This window comes from Eptesicus fuscus, chromosome 5 (genome assembly GCF_027574615.1).
Source record: "Eptesicus fuscus isolate TK198812 chromosome 5, DD_ASM_mEF_20220401, whole genome shotgun sequence".
In the NCBI taxonomy this organism is placed as follows: domain Eukaryota; kingdom Metazoa; phylum Chordata; class Mammalia; order Chiroptera; family Vespertilionidae; genus Eptesicus; species Eptesicus fuscus.
The window spans coordinates 56,948,940-56,973,025 of record NC_072477.1 but is presented as its reverse complement, the minus strand read 5'-3'; the positions used below and the strand labels follow the sequence as shown (position 1 = coordinate 56,973,025).

Here is a 24,086-nt window from a genome sequence, read left to right as displayed (position 1 = left end):
GTAACTTCTCCCTCTGCCAAATCCTGCATCTTTCCCAGTCTTTCCCTTCCATAATTGTTGGTTCAAGAGCATATCCTAATAAACTCCCTGTATGCTCATCTCCATTTCAGGGTCTGCTTTTCAGACCCTCTGACAGTAGGCCTTCTTAAGAACATGGCTTCTTAGCAAAGATATGTTTGTAAAGGACTGAGTCCTGATAATAAGGCATTCCAGTGGAGAATCACTCTGGCAGAGTGGCTAAGAGCTCTTTAAGGAGCTGGCAGCTCCTGGTTACTGCAAGACTTCGTGATCCTCCAATGTGGCACAGCCTTAATCTCAGCATTTGAAGACCGAAGGTAGACAGGCAACCTTCTGTCACTTCACTGTGTGTAAATGGATTTCCAGGTAAGAAGGGCTGTAAGAAGGGCTGAGAAATGAAAGATGAGTAAGACAAGATCCTATCCCTGAAGGAGTTTACAGTTTAGCGGGATAGCCAGATATGTAAACAGATAATTACAGTGAGAGGTACAATTTTATAGATATATGTATAAAATATTTCCTTAGAAAAAAACATGCACCAAAAGGACATATACCAAAAGTTAGCAGTGATTATCTCTGTCAGAAGGTATTTTCCCTTTTTGCTTATCTGTATTTTCAGAATTTTTCCTTGAATATGTATTTATTATTTTTGAAGTAAGAAGAAAAGAAGCATGTACAAAAAGCAGCACAATGGGATACATGCTGTATTGGAAATGTGCACAGTATTCTGAGAAAGCAAAGAATGTCTGGGGAAGTCAAAGAAAATCTGGCAACCTCTACCTTTCCAGTCTTACACTTATATGTGTCTTTCACCTTCCAACCCAATGCAATGCATGGCCTTCTTTGGATCCTGGTCCAAGCAAACCAACTGTAAAAATATTTATAAGGCAAGTGGGAAATTTGTACTCTGCCTGGATATTTGATGATACTTAGGTAGTATTATTATTATGAAGTATGATAACGGTATTACAATAATGTTGGGGGGGGGGAATCCTTATCTTTTAGGTAAACATCCTGATATACTTATGGATGAAGTGATATGAAATCTGGAATTCTTATGGGTAAATAATCCATTGGGGGTGCAAAGTGATTGAAAATAAAAAATAAAAAGAAAAGTCATAAGTTAATGACTATTGAAGTTGGGGAATGAATGCATGGGAGTACATTTCAATATTTTCTCTACTTTTGCCTTTGAAATTTTTATAATAAAATATACAGAAATAATTAATATAACAATATTATCCATAATAAATAAAAACATTCTTCAAATATATCTTCAAGTCTCACTCAAAAGGCATCTTCACTCATGAATGAGCAAGCAACAATCAATCCATGTGCATGCTGATGCCTACGCAACCAGCACTCAGCTCACTGGGCATTGCATGCTGTCTGTCTTATAATCATCTGATCTGTGTCAATGACACTTGTCTTACCATTTCAACCTATGTCTTTTATATTATTCAACCATTATAGTGTGCTTATACACAATAATCAAATATTTTAATCTTTATATTATTAAGAAAAGCGGCATCTTTTCTTTGAAACCTTTCTTTTTTACCTTAATTTTTTAAAATATATTTTTATTGATTTCAGAGAGGAAGGGAGAGGGAGAGAGAGATAGAAACACCAATGATGAGAGACAATCATCAATCGGCTGCCTCCTGCACGCCCCACACTAAGGATCGAGCCTGCAACCTGGACGTGGGCCCGGACCAGGAATCGAACCATGTCCTCTTGGTTCATAGGTCAATGTTCAACCACTGAGCTATGCCAGCTGGGCTACCTTAATTTTTTATTATGAAAAAATTTAAGTATATACAAAAATAGAGAGAAGATTATAAAGAACTCCTCTATTACTAATCACCCAGATTCAGTAATTATCAATGTTTTGAAATACTTGTCATGTTTATTTTTTGAAGAAGTAGAACTGTGTTAATGAAAATCTTATACTGTTTTTCATTTCACTTGCAAGCTCTAAAAAATATCAATATTATCTTACATTGTGAGGTAAACAGCGCATGCCATCTCTGTTTTAAAGAAGAGGATACAGGAAATTTACTCTTAACTCAGCTGAGATTATAAATTGTGATTTAAAGTTTTTAAATGCAGTATACTGGGATAATAATGCTATGTTATCCCAGCCAAGAAACAAATATTTGTTTTAAAGTAACTGTTAGATTAAAAGTACTCTTTAGATTCTTAAAGGAAATATTTGAATGACTTCCAAACTCAAAAACCTCCAGAAGGAGGGGAATGTGTTTGTCAGCTTGTTTGTTTGTTTGTTTTAGGTACTTGAATGACTAGCTTGCTCCTTGAAAAGCCGGGGTACAGAAATAAAAGGCCTGATTGTGCTGAATCCTTCTCTTCTGTCATTATTCAGGCTGGTTCCCAGCATGCTGCAGTCCAAAGGAAAGGGTCCAAGCACTATTTAAAAATCAGAGACTAAAGAGCTTACTCAGCACTCTGCTCACATTAGTATTGCTTGCTTTCATCTTTAAAAGTATTTTATTATACAGTAACCTCAGGTTGCTGGGAATATTCTCAGAATATAGGAAGCACCTCCTTGACCTAATTATGAAGAAAAATGGTTTTCATCACTATCCCTTCTCTTCAAAGCCCCCTGGAACAATCAGATTTTTAAGCATAATTGAGTGCTGGCGAAGAATTTTACAGAAGTGCAGCTTTTTAGTGGTGGTGGTGGTGGTGAAGGGGCAGCTGTCCCCTTTGGTGAGTATGGGAAATTTTAGAATAAAACCGACCTTTGCTGTTCACCTACCCAGGACTGATGAAGACATTCACTCTTAGGGGAAGAGGCATTTTTTTAAATAAAGTTCTGTTTTAGCATCTAGGAGTGAGAGTGTGTTGCAGCAATCTGTTTGAAAGAATGCTTCTTGAATTTCCCAATTAAAAAGACTCCATAGAGCTGAGACAAAAAGAGCACCAAGGGATGCTTGATATGTCAATCTAATCACAAAAGGCAGGGCTTTTCTAAGAATTGTATCTACCTTTTAACACAAGGTGGAATGGAAAAAAAGGATTCTGGAGCAGATATCCCAGAATGATCCCAAAGCAGAACCCTTCACACAGATTCTCTAGCTTTTCTTGACAGGTGCACGGGCAGAGAAGGCATTTGGTCCTCGAGGCAGTGTTTACTCGGGGAATTACGACGATGGTGTCCAAGCTTAGGGCAATCGAGGTGACCCTGAGCGCAGGAGCAGCCCTAGGACTGCGGCACAGAAAATACGCTAGCCGATCTGTCACCCTTCCCCCCTTCCTTTCCCAGGGGATTGGAGTAGCGTTGGAGTCGCTGACGCCATCCTTTCCCGCCTCTGGCTTGCAGGGAGCATGCGCTTCCTTCCACACTTGGTCTCAAGGAGAGTAAGGCTACGCCCTAGCGGCTCCGCGGCGGGCTCCGCGTCACAGGAACTTCAGCACCCACGGGGCGGACAGCGCTCTCCTCCACCTGAAGACCTGACTCCCGAGCGCCCAGAACCCTTTCTAGTCTCTTTACTCGCTAGCGGCGTCAAGCCCCACCCCCGGCTGGGTTCCCACCACTCTTCCTCCCTGCACCCGCCCTCCTAGCTCTTCCTGTTTTTTACTCTTCTTTTTCATTCATAACAAAAGCCACCGCTCCGGGAGCCCGGCGCCAGGCTGTTTCTGAGCCAAGAGTGGAAGAATGGGGTTCCTTTGGACCGGCACTTGGATTCTGGTGTTAGTGGTCCACAGCAGCCCAATTCAAGCTTTCCCCAAACCGGAAGGCAGCCAAGGTACGTGGACACTTTCCTTCCCACTTCCCTTTATTCGCCGCGAAAACGTAAAGCGTGGCATAATACATGAGCTGTGCAAATCACCTTGCCTCATTTTCTGATCAGATCATATCTGCGCATATTGACAGAAAATCCGTTCGAATTTAGGGAGAGATCCCCCCTCACTTTTTATATGATACAGCAATAACCTGGATTGTTTTTGAAAGATTTTATTTTGCAATTGGGAGAGGGGGGCTTTTCTGCCTAATAAAGTGGCTTGGGTTGTTAGGTTTTGTTTTGTTTTCCAGTTGTCTTACCATCTTTCTCAGACACTCAATTCAAAACAAGGTTGGGGAAGAGGGAGTTTTTATTGTGTTAATAATACCAATCTAAATTATGCTCTGTCTAATTGAAAACAGCTGGTAAGCCAAGTGTTAGAACTATATGTTAGTTTCTGGTAAAAAAAAAAAAAAGTATAATTCTATTAACTCAGGAAACACAGCAGGATAATAAGCAAGGCAACATGATGGTCATTGTTATTGTATAATCTTGATAATCTTTGTTAACATATATTTTTGTTTCATGGTTATCCAAAATATGTCTCCTAATATTGGTTTTTCTTTATGAAGATTTTATTTTAAAGAGACATATTGTGTCTGTCCAAAACACAATTAAACTTATATTTTTGTGTTTATTCTAGGCAAACCTATACATAATAGAGAATTAAGTGCAGAAAGACCTTTAAATGAACAGGTAGGTCAAAAATAAAATAAAATTTTTTATTTAAATTTATTTTAGTTATAATTTAATGTAATTATGTTATGACATTTTAGCCATTTTGAATTCACAAACTTCAGGGGATTAATAATAAATGGACATAAACTAGGATGGGCAATATAATTTTGGTAATATCTATATAAAACATAGAGTTGACTATATAATAATCCAGTAAGGTCCACTCTATTGTAAGATTGCTTAATTTATCAGAGATTTACTTTTCGTCAATAATGTAGGAGAAGGGGATTAATACCTATAGACCACCGGCCTTTTATTTTATCTCACTTACTCCTTATGATGATGCTTTGAGATAGAAATTATCTATATTTTACAAACAAGAAAACTAAGTCCTATGGAGATTACATTATTTAGCTGTCATAATTAGTAAGAGGTGGAGCAATGGTTTAAAACCAGGTCTATATCCTCTTTGTTTCACAGATTGCTGAAGCAGAAGCAGACAAGAGTAAAAACATATACTCTCCAGGTAAAAAGAAACTGTTTTGATGTTAATTTAAGTGATGTAGGCCCTGAGAATTGTAAATTAAATGGGTATTTTGGGTTTGGGGCTTTTCTTACAGAAAACAAGCCAGGTGAAAGCAATTATTCCTTTGTTGATAACTTGAACCTGCTAAAGGCAATAACAGAAAAGGAAAAAATTGAGAAAGAAAGACAATCTGTAAGAAACTCTCCATATGATAATAAATTGAACATGGAAGATGTTGATTCAACCAAAAATCGAAGATTAATTGATGATTATGATTCTACTAAGAGTGGACTGGATCATAAATTTCAAGGTAAATGAGTGTGGCGGGGGGGAATGTTGCTACATATGTTCTCTAATTTGGACTTCTCATTGTGGATTAGGAGAAAGTCCTATATATATATTTTTTTTTTAAAAAATATCTCTTATATTCTCACAATCTTCTATTAATCAGGTCCAAACTTGAGATAAAGCCCAAATTTACTGGCAATGTACAAAGCCCTAGCTCCACAGAAGCCCAAATTTTATTTGTTTTTTAAAGGTCCCTTACTGCTACTTTGAAATATTTAAATCTACTGCCTATGTTTTATGCTATTTAATATTTAGCATCTATATATTTATATATCTATATCTGTATATATATATATGTATATAACTACCTACTTAATATTTTGCTTTAGAAGTCTCAGAAGCACCTCAAACTTAGCATGGCCAAGATTAATCTCGTAATATCTGTACACCTTACAACCTAGCCCTCTTAGAGTGCTCTTTCTCTAAGAAAGGCACTACTTCCCATGCAATTTTTTCAAGAAAGTAATCTAGAAATCAAACTACTTCTCTTTTTCCTGGCCCCTCAAATTGTAATCCACCAATCTTATCAATGTCACCTCCTGTGTCTGTCAATGTTTTTTCTCTGTTTCTAATCACCAATCTCTAACCATGTCTCACTTCAACTCAGCAAACTCTTCTACTGGATCTTCCAGCATCCACTCTGCCCCTCTCCAACTCATTTTTCACGTAGCAGCCAGAGTGATCTTTTCAACACACAAACATGTTACTCTTTTGCATAAAACCCATTAATAGATTGCCATTTCTCTTGGGATAAAAATCAGAATCCTTAACATGGCTTCTGTAGTCCTGCATGGACTGGTTCCTGTCTACTTTTCTAGATTCATCAAGCACACATGATCTGATAAAAAAAAAAATATTGTTCCTTTCTTCATGGCACTTAATGCAATTTGCAATTTTACATTCCTGAGTGTGACTACTTAGGATTTATCTTTTTCTCCTAAACTAAACTGAAAACCTCACAAGAACAGAGACATTGTAGCCCCAGTGTCTGGGTGGTCATGAATTCATTGCATGAATTCATAAATGAATGAATGAATAAGAAAAGAATACATGAGAGAATAAATGAACTACTTACCTAGGCATTGAAGAAGAGAGTGTGTTTTCAATCCTGAATACTATTGCTTAGGAGTGACTGCAGATTGTCTTATATGTCCTTGCTCTGCTCCATGGCCCAAGAGAATTATGCTGATTATCTCTGCCAGAAAATAACTGCCAACTTTTATAAGATATCACAGCCTGAGGAGATTTCAGATATACTGTGTTGTGCATGTAATAAGGTGGGACAGATGGTTTATATTTTGACACATTTTATATTGCATACTAGTCCCAGAATTTTTTTTCTTGAATTCTACGTTTTAACCTAAAATATGTTGGCTAGAAATAGACACTGGGCATTGCTGTATACAAAAGAGATTAAACTACTTTGAACTGACATTTGATTTAATGAAATTTAAAAACAGTCTAATGTTTGAATTTTTTTGGTCAAACCGATTGTGCATTCAGGCAAAGGCACAGATCTGTTTGTGATCTGATCACTATCTTGAGCAACTTATTTTTAAATTATTCAACATTTTACTACCATCCCAGATGGGTTCCCAATTACCAAGTGTCAGTCCTGATGGCTCTAGGTTTCCCTTAGGAGTCATTTTAAATCTATTTAAGATTACAGATAAGATTCTTGGAGAGAAATGATTTATGAGTGAATTTCTGGTCTCTTCTCATACCCTGGAAATCCTGGAAACAGCATTTGATAGCACCAAGGTGACTAGAACTCAGAGGCATGCAGACTTACACCCCAGAATGGGGGGTAGGGAGGGAACCTAACTTTTGCGGGGTGCTTTCACATCTTTAGGAAACCTCTAAATGGGATTGTGATATAGGGCCTATCAATTCTTCTTTTCAGTGTGTTCTGCACCATGTGTGATTAAGGATTTTTTCCAAGTTTCTTTTATTAAGTAGTGCTTCCAGGTTCCTGTGTGCATTCACCAGACAAATGTTCACTGCACAATTACTATGTATCAGACTGTGAACTAGACCAGCGATTTTCAACCTTTTTCATCTCCTGGCACACATAAACTAATTACTAAAATTCTGCAGCACACCAAAAAATATATTTTTTGCTGATCTGACAAAAAATATAGATAGTTTTAATTCATTCACAATGGCTATTGTTGTATTGGCTATTGTCATTTTTTTCTTTTTTAAAAAATAAATCTTTATTGTTCAGATTATTACAATAAAGATTGGGGTTCTCTGCACTTCCTGGACTTGTAAGTCTATTTCTTTCACCAGGTGGGGGAAGTTTTCGGTCATTATTTCTTCAAATAGGTTTTCAATATCTTGCTCTCTCTCTTCTTCTTCTTTTTTCCCCCCATAGCTCCCCTCCACCTGGTTTCCACCCCACCCCATGCCCTTACCCCACTGTCCTCTTCCATAGGTGTAAGATTTTTGTCCAATCTCTTCCCGCACCCCCCCCCCAACACCCTTTTCCCCCTGAGAATTGTCAGTCCACTCCCTTTCTATGACCCTGATTCTGTTATATTCACCAGTTTATTCTGTTCATCAGATTTTTTATTCACTTGATTTTTAGATTCACTTGTTGATAGATATGTATTTGTTGTCACTTTGTTGTTCATAATTTTTATCTTTACCTTTTTCTCCTTCTTCCTCTTATTAAAGAATATCTTTCAGCATTTCATATAATACTGGCTTGGCGGTGATGAACTCCTTTGGCTTTTTCTTGTCTGTGAAACTCTTTATATGCCCTTCAATTCTGAATGATAGCTTTGCTGGGTAGAGTAATCTTGGTTTGTAGGTTCTTGCTATTCATCACTTTGAATATTTCTTGCATAGTTTCTGTTGAGAAATCAGCTGACAATCTTATGGGTACTCCCTTGTAGGTAACTGTTTTTCTCTTGCTGCTTTTAATATTCTCTCTTTGTCTTTTGCTCTTGGCATTTTAATTATGATGTGTCTTGGTGTAGTCCTCTTTGGATTCCTTTTGTTTGGGGTTCTCTGCACTTCCTGGACTTGTAAGTCTATTTCTTTCATCGGGTGGGAGAAGTTTTTGGTCATTATTTCTTCAAATAGGTTTTCAATATCTTGCTCTCTCTCTTCTTCTGGCACCCCCATAATTCGGATGTTGGTATGCTTGAAGTTGTCCCAGAGGCTCCTTACACTATCTTCATATTTTTGGATTCTTTTTTCTTTTTGCTTTTCTGGTTGGGTGTTTTTTGCTTTTTTGTATTTCAAATCTTTGACTTGACTCTTGGGATCCTCTAGTCTGCTGTTGGATCTCTGTATATTATTCTTTATTTCAGTCAGTGTATGCTTAATTTCTAGTTGGTCCTTTTTCATATCCTCGAGGGTCTCACTAAATTTATCGGCGGTTTCTCGAAAATTCTTGAAAAACCTTATAACCATGGTTTTGAACTGTATACCCAGTAGTTTGCTTTTCTCCATTCCTTTCATTTGTGACCTGTTTCGTTGTCTCTGAATTTCGGCTGCTTCCCTGTGTTGACAGAGTGGCCTTGTGTGCTAGGTGTCCTATAGGGCCCAGTGGCTCAGCCTCTCCAATTATCTGAGGTGGACACTCTTGGTGCAACCCTTTGTGGGCTGTGTGCACAGTTTTGTTGTAGTTTAGCCTTGATTGTTGTTGGTATCACTGGGAGGAATTGACCTCCAGGCCAATTGGCTGTGAGGATCAGATGTGTCTACGCCGGGAGAACTTCTATGCTGGAGACACCCTTATGAGGCAAGACTTGCTTCAATGAGGCTTTGGTGTTCACTGAGTCTGTCCCCTGAGTGTGTCCCTTATGGATCTGAGGAATTGTAATCTGGATGGTCCCACTCTGACTACTGGGTACACTGGCTCTTGGATCTCCAAGGAGGTGCTAATTTAGCCTCTGCCTGAGGCCACCCAGCAGGATCTACAGAGAGATCTGCAGATTCCTCTTCTTTGTTTGGGATTTGGAGGTGCCCAGATGAGGCCCAGCTCTGAAGCAATGCAAACTGCTGTGGGGCCTTAGGCCTTCTTTTGGATGTTCTGGGGCTCACTGACTCAGCTGCAGTTTGTTAGGTAATTTTAGATTTCAAAGGACCAGGCCATTCATATGCAAAAGCCTCTGCGCACAGCTTGGGTGGGGCAGGATCTCACGGCGGAGCAAACAGCAATGGCTTCTCGTCATCCCTGATCTAAGAGGCCCCCAGGTCTCGGTGTCCCTTGGTAATTGCTGCAAGCACCTCTGAGAGAAAGCCGCCCTCGAGTTCTGCCCGCTGCCAGACAGTCCAGTTTCTCCCTGTATGAGTCTGGGTCCTCAGAGTCTCACCCAGAACTGGAGTTCAGAGCAGTTGGGAGTTTGTGTCTCCCTCCTGATTGAAAAAGCCAGCCACGTACTCAGTTGCCAGCCCATTTCGTGTGCTCCATACCTCCGTACTTCCGCACCTCCACACCTCCTACCAGTCTCAATGTGCTCTTTTCTTTCCTTCTAGTTGTAGAACTTCCACTCAACCAGTTTTCCTATGGTTCTGGACAATACTTGTTTTATCTTTTAGTTTTGATGTGTTTGTGAGAGGCAGCAAGTACAGGTGTTTACCTATGCTGCCATCTTGGTTGTTCTCTGGCTATTGTCATTTTTTAAAAATATTTTTTTATTGATTTCAGAGAGGAAAGGAGAGAGTGAGAGAGAAACATCAATGATGAGAATCATTGATCAGCTGCCTCCTGCATGCCCCCCACCGGGGTTCGAGCCTGCAACCTGGGCATGTGCCCCTGACCGGAATCAAACCTGGGACCCTTCATTCTGCAGGCTGATGCTCTATCCACTGAGCAAAACCAGCTAGGGCTATTGTCATTTTTTTAATTTGACACTCTAAGGGAGAAGAGGTCAGTGCCCCTGACTAAATAGTCAGGTATTGCATGTTTTTTAAAAAATTCTTGTGGCACACAGGTTGAAAACCACTGAACTAGACAATAAGCTCTGTGCAGTTAGGGACCAAGCCTGAACTCTTTGTTGTCACTCTATTTCCAGTTCTGGCTTATATTAAGACTTTCACAAAAATGTATTGAGCAAATGAATGTCAAGTGCCATATTAGATGCTGGAGATTCAAAACATAACTTGGCAAAACCTAACAAGGCAGAACATGGCCCTTTTACATTCACTTCTTAGAATGTTATAGCTGCTTTTAAAAAGTTATAAATGTTGAACTCATGTTTGGCTTCCTCTTGATGGTCTACACAGAAGGGTGAAATACCCCTTCACCAGCATCAGAGAAGTCATTCTGAGTAATTCTGTCCATTTTAGAGGAGCCAGGGGAAATCAGAGGAAGGTAAGGAGCAAGGCCCGATGGTTGTTATTGACCCCATCCAGCGAAGCTCTGCTAAGGGAGGCCTACGTTCCTGGTTCAAGGCAATACAGCAGTGCAGCAGAGGAAAGAGGCCATTTCTTGAGTGTTGCTAATATTCTCCCTGTTGTGAATTAAATGTACTGAAAAGCAGTCATCTCAGTTATTTATTTCCCTTCCCATTTATCCCTTGGGGTCTGAAAAAAGGAAGACTATTGGTAGCTCCAGCAGGCAATAGTCTTTATTTTTCAGATCCTGAGGATAAGTGGGAAAGGAAATAAATTCTTCTAATTCTGCATAGACCCAAGCAGTTTCTGCTCCACCTGTTCCCAGCAGTCTGACCTGTAACCCACAAATGGAAAAAAAAAAAAAATCACACCGAACTGATAATGGGTCTCTACTCCTGAAAAAAACCAAAACAACAACCACAAAACACCCAGATGATGAATCCAATTTTCAGTCAGCCAGGAGAGGAACTGATTTTACAGAATGTTTGTGTTCATTAGTCACTTTAGTTCACAGGGTTCAAAGGGACCAGAGTTCATGGGTTGGTTGACAGCTCAGTAACCCCAATATCATGCCAGAAAACTTCCAGTCCTCCTGGCATAATCACACTATTTATTTTCCTTGGCTTCTTTCCAAACAACAAGAAAATAATCAGCTCAGGCTGCATAGACTTCCATCTCCATAGAATCGGAAAGACCATGGACAACATTTCTTGTTCGAATCCCCAGAAGCCATGGAAGAAAGGGGCAGAATCAGAATAGAAATACTAGGTTCTTCCTTCTTTAAGTGAATATGGTCAGGATTATTTGGGCAGAATTTGGCCAGGGATTCAATGTTTATTTTCTCTAGAAGATAATTGCAGTTCCTTTATTTCAGGTACAAATCCACTGTCTGCTACAATAACACTACGTTAACTTTCACATAATACTTTGCAATTGAAAAGGTGCTTTTACATCTTATTTCATCTTATCCTCACAATCCCATGAAATAGATACTCTTATTATATTCCTCTAGAGCAGTCTAAGGATATGTAGGTAACAAGACGTATCACTGGGGCTATAATTCTGATCGTTCCAATCTGCTTAGAGGTGACAAGGAGAGTTAAGTGCCCTGTAGAGTGCACATATGAATAGACTGCTCCATGTGATATAGATTGGAAAAGACCAATTGACTCCTGGGAGTTCTCCGAGGACAAGGCACACGGCTTCCTTGTCACCAACCCTACTGCATCGTCCCTTCCCTGAAGTAATGCTACCAAAGTATTCCCAGGAGAGCCAAGGATACATATTTGAGGTCTTCTCTGCAGGCATTTACATAGATTTACATACTGCTTTGTGCAAATCTGTTGTCACATTTTAAAAGTTTAAATTCCAGGTGCATAAAATAAGTTCCCTATTCTCTAGAGAAAGAGGCTTGTCACACTAAGCTGCTTTATACTAGTATAAAGGCACTCTGGCACATGTTCACATAGAAGTGAACATTTAGGCTCTGGCTGGGTAGCTCAGTTGGTTAGAACATCGTCCCAATATGCCAAGGTTGTGGGTTCAATCCCTGGTCAGGGCACATACAAGAATCAACCAATGAATGCATAAACAAGTGGAACAATAAATCAACATTTTTCTGTGTGTGTGTGTGTGTGTGTGTGTGTGTGTGTCTATTCCTCTTCCTCCAAAAAGAAAAAAATCAATAAATTTTAAAAATTGTAAAAAGAAATAAACATTTATTCCAGGTTAGTCATAAAATCTTGAGCACACACTCTGTGACTCGGTGTGAGGCAGGTTCCCTCCACCCCCTCGGTCCGTGAATTGGCCTGCCAATGGGGTACATACTACTAATCTACTCCTTTCATGGAAATAGAATATCATTATTTAATATATAGAAGGGTGCTTTAAGCAATATGGCATACTAGATAAATATGGCATACTTCAAAATTAGAAGTAAACTATTATTTGTATTATTAGTGATAATAAAAAATAGAGAGGCCTTTTGTGTTGACTTCAGATTTTTCTGCCTCTTATAATCACATCAGAGGCTTTCAGAATTTTCGTTGTCATCCTAGTTTCTTCACTTAACATTAAATTTTATTTCAAACCAAAAGTTTCTATGGACCAAGCACCACTATAAATATATTCCAAACATATTAAAATGTACAAGAGCAAGATATAGATTAGAAATCTAATGTGATGCAAGAAATAGAACTATGTTTTCACCATGATGTGAAATTGTGATTGCTCTCTTCAGATGACCCAGACGGCCTTCATCAGCTAGACGGAACTCCTTTAACCGCTGAAGACATTGTTCAGAAAATCGCCACCAGGATTTATGAGGAAAATGACAGAGGAGTATTTGACAAGATTGTTTCTAAACTCCTGAATCTTGGCCTAGTGAGTCTCATGCATGAGAATAAACCAAATTCTTAATACAGTTTGGAATATGCTAAGAAGCCAAGCCATTTGATTCAAATAGTTAAATGTTTATAATGCATCTACTTTATGCTAGGTACCATAGGTTTCCAGGACAAGTAAGGCACCATTCTTTCCCTCTAGAAAAGAAGAGTCTATCAGAGGAATTAGACAAGTACACTCATGCATATGATGGAAGCTACATAAGAACCATAAGCTCAGTTTGTTTGCCAGAGGATGAATTATATCCACTTGAGCTATAAGGAAAAGCTTCAGAGGAGGAGGTGTTGGAAGTGAGCTTAGAAAGATGATTAGGATTTAACTAGTTTAAGTAACAGACATGTGTGAGGTAAGAAGGAAATAGCATGTACAAAGGCATGCAATATTTAAGAAACTAAGCAATCCAGTTTGACTCTCTGCCTCAGCTTGGCTCCCAGCCCTACACAGCCCTCGCAGGCTTCAAGGGGGTCCTAAATTTTCAGGTTTCAAAGGTTACCTGACCATGACTTGCAGCTGAGGGTTGAGAAACAATCTTCAAGATGTGTCTCAGAGTAAGTGTTCTGTGGGTTCCAACAGACAAGACTGACCACTTGCATGGTGAGTCCAAAGACACTTCTTCCCAGGAGTGCTGGTCAATCACTATGAAGACCTACATGTATGGAGGCATAAACAAGGGTTGTCCAGAAGGGGGGTCAGAAGATTCTCTTGTCTTCTAGAACTCTGTTCAACTACAGAGTTTATTCTAGATATTTTTTAGCCATAAAAATGGGAGTAATAGCCACATATGTTTTTACTATAACAGATCACAGAAAGCCAGGCTCATACACTGGAAGATGAAGTAGCAGAGGTTTTACAAAAATTAATCTCTAAGGAAGCCAACAGTTATGAAGAGAAACCCAATAAACCCACAAGCAAGACTGAGAGTCAGAGTGGAAAAATACCAGAGAAAGTGGTATGTATATGTGAATATACATGAGCATGCAATGTACATGTGTATGTATGCATATGCATGGACATGAATGTGTGTGTGTTTACTCTAACCTGCATGTAATTAATACAATCTGTATATAATTAGTACCTCACTTGGTGCCAAAGAAGATTTGGGGTATGTGATATTTTTAGCCCACCTAAATATTCATGAAATACCAATAACTTAAAAGATATAAATGAACTCTACTTTGAAAATAATTTCGAGATTGTGTGATATTACATAGTAAAGGTTACATCTTATATCCTGCAGTATAATGACACATAATATTATGTAAAATGGTTATTTCACATAACAACTATTTGTATAATCCCAGTGTACTGAAATTAAATATTTCACAGCTCTTTTGGTATCCAACTTTTGTTCACTGTGGATATCATTATATGCCCCCCAATTTTTTTTTTTAATTAAAAGCTCAGGTTGACTTGATCTTCTGCCACACCCACTTTTATATCCCCCAGACCTGGTTGCCTGAGCTACCCCTACTCTACCCTGTGCTCCCTCACCTGCTCCTTCCTCTTTCCATTGGTTCAGTGGGGTCTATCATCCTTTACTTAGACCAGTCACTCATTATTTTCTTTGCTGGACTCCTTGCCTCTTCATCTCTTCTTTAATCTCAGCCAAACTGCTGAAATTTTTGTCTCCTCCTTGAATTCTCTTTAAAACTCTAGATGGAGCTAACAATAGGAAGATATCAAACTCCTCACCTCTTCTTTGATTTTCTCCACCAGAATACCCAGGCCCCATGGCCTCTCATCCCCTTCAACATCCTATGCCAAACACAAGGAAAAAGAATATAGGCTTACATACTCCTGTTTTAGAGGGGGCTGGGACACATAAACTGGGTCTTGGTTTTTGTTATTAGGTAGTCTAAAAGCTCTCTTTTGTTCTCCCTACTTCCAATCCCCATCAGCTGCCATCTTTTAAAACAGTTTTTGAAGATCTAGCCACTGTAAAAAAAACTTTCTAGCTTCATCAAAGAACTCATGACTTTCATTCAAGCTTATCAGTCTGAACTGAAACTGACATACTGTTAGCTATTTTCACTATCTTTTACTCCAATTATATACTCCTTATTTCCCATCTCTAAAATGTCCATATTCTCCACCTGTTCACTCATGTTATCTAAATGCATCAATGTAAATAAAACACAGATGAAATATTTTTAAATAAATATTTATTGAGGTACCAGCTCTAGCTGGTGTGGTTAAGTGGTTAGAGTGGCCTGCTCACTGAAGAGTCAAGGGTTCGGCTCCCGGTCAAGGGCATGTACCAGGTTGCAGGTTGACTCCTCACCCCTGAACAGGACATGTGCAGGAGGCAACCAGTCGATGTGGCTCTCTCACATCGATATCTCTCTCACTCCCTCTCCCCCCCTGGAAAAAAAAACGCAATGGAATAAATATTTATTGAGGTACCAACTATGTACCAAGCATTAGGGATATAATGCTCATTTAAAAAGGCATAATCCGCCAAAACCGGTTTGGCTCAGTGGATAGAGCATCGGCCTGCAGACTCAAGGGTCCCGGGTTCGATTCCGGTCAAGGGCATGTACCTTGGTTGCGGGCACATCCCTGGTGGGGGGTGTGCAGGAGGCAGCTGATCGATGTTTCTCTCTCATTGGTGTTTCTGACTCTTTATCCCTCTCTCTTCCTCTCTGTAAAAAATCAATAATATATATTTCAAAAATAAATAAATAAATAAATAAAAAGGCATAATCCCTGCTCTCAAGAAGCTTAAGATAGATGGTTTTTAAATAGCCATGTATTTTAATTGCAACTGCATTAAGTGCTCTGAGGAAAGAAACATGGTTTTATGAGCACTTATAAAAAAAGGAACTTGTCCTGAACTTAGGCTCTAGGAAGGCTTCCCTAAGAAAGCAACCTGAGCTGGAAACTGAAGGCTGAAGAGGAATTAACTTGTGACCATGAGAGCCAGCATGTAAAAAAGGATGTGTGGAGTATTGAAGTAACTAAAACAAGCACAGTGTGGCTGGAACATAGAGAGAGAGCAATAGAAGATGAGACTGGGGAGGTGGACCCAGGTCTGACCAGTCAGGGCCTTATGAGCCATGGATGGATTCTGATCTTTATCATAACAATGGAAAAACACTGAAGGATTATAAGCAAAGGGGTTACATAATCACTTTTTTAAACAACTCTGGGTACAAATGCAGAAAATGCAATATTGGGAATAGATTGGAGGTGGGTGGTGTACTAGTTAGAAGATAAGAGATGAAGGCAGCTTGGACTAGAGTTGGGTAGGGAGAAAGAGAAATGTACAAGTTTGGGATAAATTTTGAAAGTAGGTCTAAAAGGGCTATTTATGGATTGAATGGAAGAAAAGGAAGAGGAAGAAGCAAAAAAACACAAAACTTATAAATTTCTGTCTGGTTCATTGAATGGAGAATGGATCACTAATATGAGAACCTGGGCATGGATCAAGTCTAGGAAAATGAGTCTTGTGCATCTTTCTAGACAGCCCTTAAAATGTCACCCAAAAATCTCCAAGGTGTGACTGCTCTACTCCTGTTAGATATTCTGATAAGGTTTCCTATACCTTGCACCATCTTTCTTGGTAGAGTCTTTGAACTCAAAGCTTCTCTTGTTGGTGAAAGGCAGTTTTACCAGGAGACAGTCATGAGAATTGATGGAAGGGAACTCAGCCAGAGCAGAAACCTAGAAATTCCCTAATTCTCCCCTGAGCAGGATCCAGGGTCTTCAGTCTCTATGTCCCAATGACTTTTCCATGTGACTAGATGCCCATCCTCATGCCTAGAAAAGGGTTTGATCCTGCAGGAGCAGGCAAAGGAGGAAGTATTCTTTTTTTTATTTAATTCTTTATTGTTGAAAGTATCACATATGTTTCCTTTTTACCCCATTGACCTCTCCCCACTCCCTCTTGCCCCCCAACACATGCTCTTCCCACCCCTGCCACCTCCCCCAGCACATGCCCTCACCACCACCCCTATTGTCTAAATGCATACAAATCCTTTGGTTGATCTCTTAGGAGGAAGTATTCTTGTATTTCACAGTCAAGGGCACAACAGAGGAAAGAATCAAACTGGAGTGTCATTAGTTCTAACAAAATGTTTATTTTTCATTGATTTTTTAAAATTCCCACTGGAGATTCCAATGGCAGCAATGCAAGATGGTTTTGCTAATGGAGAAAATGATGAAACAGTATCTAACACCTTAACCTTGACAAATGGCTTAGAAAGGAGAACGAAAACCTACAGTGAAGACAACTTTGAGGAACTCCAATATTTTCCAAACTTCTATGCACTCCTGAAAAGTATTGATTCAGGTAAAAACTGTTTTCTGACTATGTGGAACAGAAACAATAGTTCCAGGAAATGTGTGGGTGGTTTTCTCTTCCTGTTTTCAGTTTCCAAATGTAATCCTCAATGACATATTGTATCCTTGGGAAAAATAGTTCATATCAATTTTTTCTAAAGAAGTGTACTAGTCATGGCAATATTTAGGAAAGGATAATCAGGAAAGGTGGGGTTTCTGGACAATTTAATCTTCTTGTTAACAGAGGGCTCATTTATTTGTTCAACAAACAGTTACTGAGCATGTGCTGCGTTGATGGTACTGGAGTGAACCGGGTGCAGGTGTGTAGATGAATCAATGTCCCAGCCTGACGCAGTTCAGCCTCAACTCTTATTGCAAATATTCCCGTTTTAGTGGGAACAGTGTGTGGAACATAACTGATTATTTTTTAAATGATTCAGAATTTTGCTTTTCAGACATTTTTAACTTCAGTCTTCAAATGAGTTACAGTGAAATAAACATTGGATTAAAGGCGGTCAGAAGCCCAAAACAGACTTGGAAAATGATTTGTTTTTTAAAAAACAAAGACCTTAATGTGTCTTGCTCTTTCTCTTATATGTGAACCAAAATAAGTTAACTTAAGATTTTAGTTCATGTTAATTTTTGGTCAATCTGTAAGGAGGATAATATTGGACAAATTTTCTGTTGTTATTATTGTCCAGACAGATGGCTTTTCCTCTTCCTTTTAAAATATTTAGTCCCAAATTGAATGTTTATAATAAATATTTCTGTAATTCTAACAATATTTTCCCAAGAAGTGACCTTAGAGTGGTCTTTCATTACTGGAGAACATCCTTTGTCATCCTTTGTCCTTCAATTCCAGACATTGGCCAGATGGCACCAGCTCCTCTGCTGGTGACTGCAGGGTTGGTAATCTTGAGGGTCCATTCTGAGTCATCTTGCCCAACTGGTTGGCAGATGCCCAGCTCAGATCCTCTGTCATCCTGGTGATTCACCTCTTATCAGTGAAGAGCATCAGCATGATACCAAAGATTTATATGGCTGTGACCTTAAGCAAATAATAGGATGCCTGGAGTTATTTACCAGCCCTTTTTCAAGATCTCTCCCCACATCTCTTCTCCTACCTTTCCTTTCTTCCAACCTTGTGACTTTGATGATATTTTAAATATTCTACTACATGGGATAGTCCTTATTTTATTTGTTTTTAATCTTTCAGATTCTTTGACCCCATTCCATATTGCCTTTATTTTTGCAGGCTTTTAATTTAAATACTTACATTGAGGTCTTTGATAGTACCTGTCTTTCTCACTCAAGGTCTGAACCAATTGAGAAATGGTAAAGTGGGTAGAAAACCAAAATATCTCTAATGCTGATAAAGATGGGTTGTGGAATGGAGCTTGGTATAAGAGGCCCACAGTGGGCTTTTGCACTCATGCTCCTCAGTCTAGCTCTTGAAAACAGTCAATCCCAGGGATAGTCTGAATCAGCAGATCAGGTGCTTTTCTTGGCGCTTTTCCTGCCTTCCACTGTGCCAGAGGAGTGGAAAGAAGAAAGACTTCCAATCCCCATTGGTAGAGAAATGTACACTAATCTCTGTTGGCTACTAACCTCATGTGTGAGAAGGATGAAAAGATGAGGGGGAAAGGGCAAGAAGTATATAAAGAAAATCGTTAATAGCAGCTAAAAGAATAGCAATAGATTTTTTAATGGTTTTAGAAGTAATATTTCTACTGAATTTTAATGGAATCATTAGCCATCTTGTTACACCAAGATGTAAAACAGTGTCAAATATGAAGAGTTCCCAAGAAACTCTTACTAGTGGTTAACTATAGGGAGTATGTGTTGGGAGAAGAAGAGAATGTTACTTTGACTATTATTTACTTCTGCACTATTGGAATACTTTTGCTGTATACATATATCCTTTCAAATGAAAGTTTAGAAAGTAATATATACTACTGTTAAAAGTAAACCTTATATTTAAAAAATAAAGATAAATGGCCCTGGCCGGTTTGGCTCAGTGGATAGAGCATCGGCCTGCGGACTCAAGGGTCCCAGGTTCGATTCCGGTCAATGGCATGTACCTTGGTTGCAGGCACATCCCCAGTAGGGGGTGTGCAGAAGGCAGCCAATCAATGTTTCTCTCTCATCAATGTTTCTAACTCTCTATCCCTCTCCTTTCCTCTCTGTAAAAAAAAATCAATAAAATAAATTAAAAAAAAATAATAATAAAAAAAAAAATAAAGATAAATGTATATTCTTATTTAAAATACAGTATTAAGCTTGATTAATGAAAACAGGTAGTTCTTGCCCTCAAAACGTATAGTCTGAGTAGAGAAAGTTGTTGGGTCACCAACCTTCTATTTTTCCTTTTGAATTCATATTGTCTCAGGTCATAAACTGTCTCTATCATCTACTCCATTAATAAAGTATTTTAGATTAAAGTAAATATTTTTGGAGAAGTTGAAATTGTCCACTTTTGGAAAAGCTTAGTATTCCTGTACATTGCCCTGTACTCCCAAGCAAGCTTTAGGTTTCTGTAAATTAAATATAAGCGGGTTTAGATATAAATGTAGGGAGAAATATTTCAATAAGATGCTGTACTTTTTAAATTGACATTGAAAGGTAGAACTGTATGCCACTACTTTAAAAAAATTATTTCATCCTTTTATATAGAAAAAGAGGCAAAAGAAAAAGAAACACTGATTACTATCATGAAAACACTGATTGACTTTGTGAAGATGATGGTCAAATATGGCACAATATCTCCAGAAGAAGGTGTTTCCTACCTTGGTGAGAGTCCTATCTGTTTTGTTTTTACTGTGGTTAGTCTTCATCGTCCAAAGTGAGTTAGGGATTTGGCAATAATTACTTCACTACTCTGATAATTTATGCCAAATAGTCTGAATTATCTGGGTAAGCAGAATTGCCCAGCTTGATAATGCATATTAAAAAAATTAATCAGAAGTTTTAATCAACTTTTAATCTTTATAGATCCAGTTTTAGTACAAACATTTCACATTTGTTTTATTTTGTCCTGCTAACACAGAGACAATTTTATCAAACTTGAGCTTATTATTTTTTTCAATTATATTTGAATGGGCAATACTAAAAGAGTCTTGACTTTAACCAGTGAGATTTGTATGTGAATAGGAGAAAAGCGCACCCTTCTAGGGAGCCCTTACAACTGAACTTCTGAGGCCCAGCTGGGCCTCAGAGGTTCTGTCTCGGACCAGCTCTGTCATGTGGACAAAGGCAAATGCCTCTGTTTCTACATCTTTTAAATAAAGGACTTTGTTATCTATAACAGGAGCCAGTAAACTACTGCCCATGGACCAAATCTGGCCCATAGCCCATTTTTGTATGGTAAGCTAAGGATGACTTTCACATTTTCAAATGGTTGAAAAAAATCAAAATAATAGTATTTTGTGACACAAGAAAACTATGTAGAATTCAGATTTCAGTGTTTATAGATGAAGCTTTATTGGGACATAGCCATGCACGTTTGTTTTAGTGTCTATGTTGTGTGATACAATAGAAGAATTGAATAGTTGAGACCATATGGCCCAAAAAGCCAAAAATATTTACTATCTGGCCCTTTAAAGACAAAGCTTGTCAACCCTTGATTCCTGGAACTTTATAAGTAAGCTTGGACATTTTTTGATCTGCATGTAAGTTGTAGCTGCTATTGTTGTTTAAAGTCTTTTATTTCCCTGCTTGGTTTAGTTAATCAACAAATACCATTCACCCCTGATGTCCTTCGGGCAAGATGACTTCACAACCCTTTTCTCTGATCTTTGATGAGGGAGGGAGAATTAAACAGAAGAGAAAATCTCATAGCACAAACAATCTAGAATTATTCTGTATGAATTGAATTTCTTTTTACATAAAAAGAGTTGTACTGTTTTTTTCTAATTATAAAAGAGCACTCTTTTTTTTAAAGCAGTCAATGCAAAAAAGGTAGTAAAAAAATCACACATAATACCAGCATTCAGGTAATATTTTAGTTTATGTCTTTTCAGATATTTTCTGTGTGTGTGTGTGTGTGTGTGTGTGTGTGTGTGTGTGTGTGTAGGCACACATGTATATCTATGTCATTCTTTTAAAAAATATATGCTTTTACTGGTTTTAGAGAGAGAGGAAGGGAGAAGGAGAGAAAGCCCCCTACTGGGGATCAAGCCAGCAACCCAGGCATGTGTCCTGACCAGGAATCTAATCAGTGACCTTTCGGTCCATGGGACGCCACTCAACCAACTGAGCCATTCTGGCCGGGCCCTATGTCATTTTTTTCTTTTATCTGACTTAATAAAAACATGGATTCATGCTATATACATAGTGATTTGTGGACCACTTACTCACTTAACAGTAGATCAAAGACTGTTTCAAATCAGTCATTGTTTCATACCAATGCCCCATGACTCAGAACTTCCACACTTTAATTCTTTTTTCTATGGAAATAAATTAGACATACCACAAGGCTTATGTACAAGGTAGATATTTCCACCACTGTTTATGGCTATACTGTCCAATATGGTAGCCATTAACCACATGTTGCTGTTAAAATGGAAAGTAATCAAGCCCAGCCGGCGTGGCTCAGTGGTTGAGTGTTGACTTATGAACCAGGAGGTCACGGTTCGATTCCTGGTCAGGGTACATGCCTAGGTTGTGGGCTTGATCCCCAGTGTGGGGAGGCAGCCAATCAATGACTCTCTCTCATCATTGATGTTTCTCTCTCCCTCTCCATTCCTCTATGAAATCAATAAAAATATATTTAAAAATAATAAAAATTTAAAAAAATAAAATGAAAAGTAATTAAACAAAATTTATTCATTTGTTAAACTGATTGGGGTGACATTGGTCAACATGAACATATCAGTTTCAGGTATGGGTTTCTTTGTTACAAGACCTGTATATTGCACCATGTGCCCACCACCCAAAGTCAAATCTTCTACTGTCACCTTATATTAAGACCCCCTTCTCCCCTTATCCCCTTCCCTCTGGCAACCACCACACTGCTGTTTGTGTTCATGAGTTTCAGTTTATATCAGTTTTATGAGTGAAATCATATAGTTCTTAGCTTTTTCTGACTGACTTATTTTACTTAGCACAATGTTCTCAAGGTCCATCCATGTTGTTGCAAATGGTGCTATTTCATCCTTTCTTATGGCTGACTAATATTCAATTGTGTATATGTACCATATCTTCTTTATCCAGTCCTCTATCACAGGGCACTTTGGTTGTTTCAATGTCTTAGCCACTGTAAATAATGCTGCAATGAACATAGGGGTGCATATATCTTTGCGAATACATGATTTCAAATTTTGGGGTATATACCCAGGAGAGGGAAAATTTAAAATCCAGTTTTTAATATAGTAGGCACATTTTAAGTGCTCAGTTGCCACATGTACCTGGTGGCTACCACATTGAACAATACAGAAGTAAACATTTCCGTCATTGCAGAAAATTCTATTGGACAGCACTGGTTTATAGGAACAAAAAAGTGTAAATAACCTAGATATTCCACAAGAGGAAAATATCTAAAATAAATTATTTAGTGATTCTTATGTTAGACTATTTAAATTTTACTTTCAAATGTTTGTGTTTTTAATAATTGTATGTTCATTACATATGCAATGCAAACATTGTTGATAAGGATTAATGACAAGAGGAAATATTCATGGCATGCTATTGAATGCTTAAAGCCATTTAGAATGTAGCTTAAAGCCATTCAACTTTGGTGTTAAAAAATGAATGTATGTATAAAAAGTTGGACGGAAATATACCAAAATGTTATCTGGAATAAAATAGACTGCATCATACAATAGAATATACTGGTTTTCTTCTCAAAAGAGGCATGGGGTAGAATGGAAGGGAGAGTTACTTGGAGAGGAATAATATAAAGTAATAATGGATTCTTTATAGATTAATTGCAAAGAAATGCTTGTTTGCAAATAGCAAAAATGGCCTGCCCTATTAGTGAGATAGGATATGTGGCTGGTGGAATAACTGAATACAGAATGTAGATTCTAATGCATTGTCTACCTTGAGCTGGTTACAGTCTAGATTCATGTCTAGTAACATCTATGTGATGTTACTCCAAAGGGCATAGTTAGGACAAAGACAAGGATAAGATTTCATCTTGATAAGAATAGGGAAATTCTCACCCTTATGACTACCTAACAATAGAACTAGCTGTCTCGTGAATTAATGAGGATCCTAAATGATGGAAATCCAACTCTTTGGCTTAAATGAAAAGAAAATTTAATTGCCTCATGTAACTGAAAAGTCCAGGGTTAGAGGTGGTCTGGCTTCATGTTTGTGAAGTCTACCAATAGTGTAAGGAGGAGTCTATTACTCCCCATCTCACAGCTCTGATTTTCCATGTTTTCATTTTTAACAAGTGGTTCCTTTATAAGAACAAGATGGCTAGCACAGCTCCAATCTCACATCCTCACAGAACAACAATCCCAGGGGGAAGAGAACCTCTTTCTCCCAATGCTTCTAGCACTGAATCTCATTGGCCTGGCTTGACTCATGTTCTTCTCCTTGAACCAATCACTGTAGTCCAGGGGGTGGAAGACCTTGAGCCAAATGTGCTGAGAGTGGGAGAGGTGTGGGTTCTCCAAAGGAAAACGAAGGTGTAGTTACCAGAAGGTATTGAGTAGGCCAAAACCACGGTG

General features: G+C 38.4%; 1 protein-coding gene across 2 annotated transcripts in view; it reads left to right on the top strand.

Moving 5' to 3' along the window:
* The first annotated feature begins 3,694 nt into the window (after positions 1 to 3,694).
* The window catches only part of SCG3 (secretogranin III), a 44,144-nt gene continuing 23,752 nt past the window's right edge, over positions 3,695 to 24,086 (top strand). Inside the window, exons 1-9 of one of the 2 annotated variants that reach the window (XM_054715533.1) lie at positions 3,695 to 3,785; positions 4,465 to 4,517; positions 4,980 to 5,025; positions 5,120 to 5,335; positions 12,965 to 13,107; positions 13,928 to 14,077; positions 16,927 to 16,929; positions 17,242 to 17,419; positions 20,083 to 20,199. In XM_054715533.1, the coding sequence (XP_054571508.1) occupies positions 3,695 to 3,785; positions 4,465 to 4,517; positions 4,980 to 5,025; positions 5,120 to 5,335; positions 12,965 to 13,107; positions 13,928 to 14,077; positions 16,927 to 16,929; positions 17,242 to 17,419; positions 20,083 to 20,199 (997 nt within the window). The remainder of the gene's footprint in view (positions 3,786 to 4,464; positions 4,518 to 4,979; positions 5,026 to 5,119; positions 5,336 to 12,964; positions 13,108 to 13,927; positions 14,078 to 16,926; positions 16,930 to 17,241; positions 17,420 to 20,082; positions 20,200 to 24,086) is intronic. The other variant, XM_008143151.3, reaches the window with a different exon arrangement.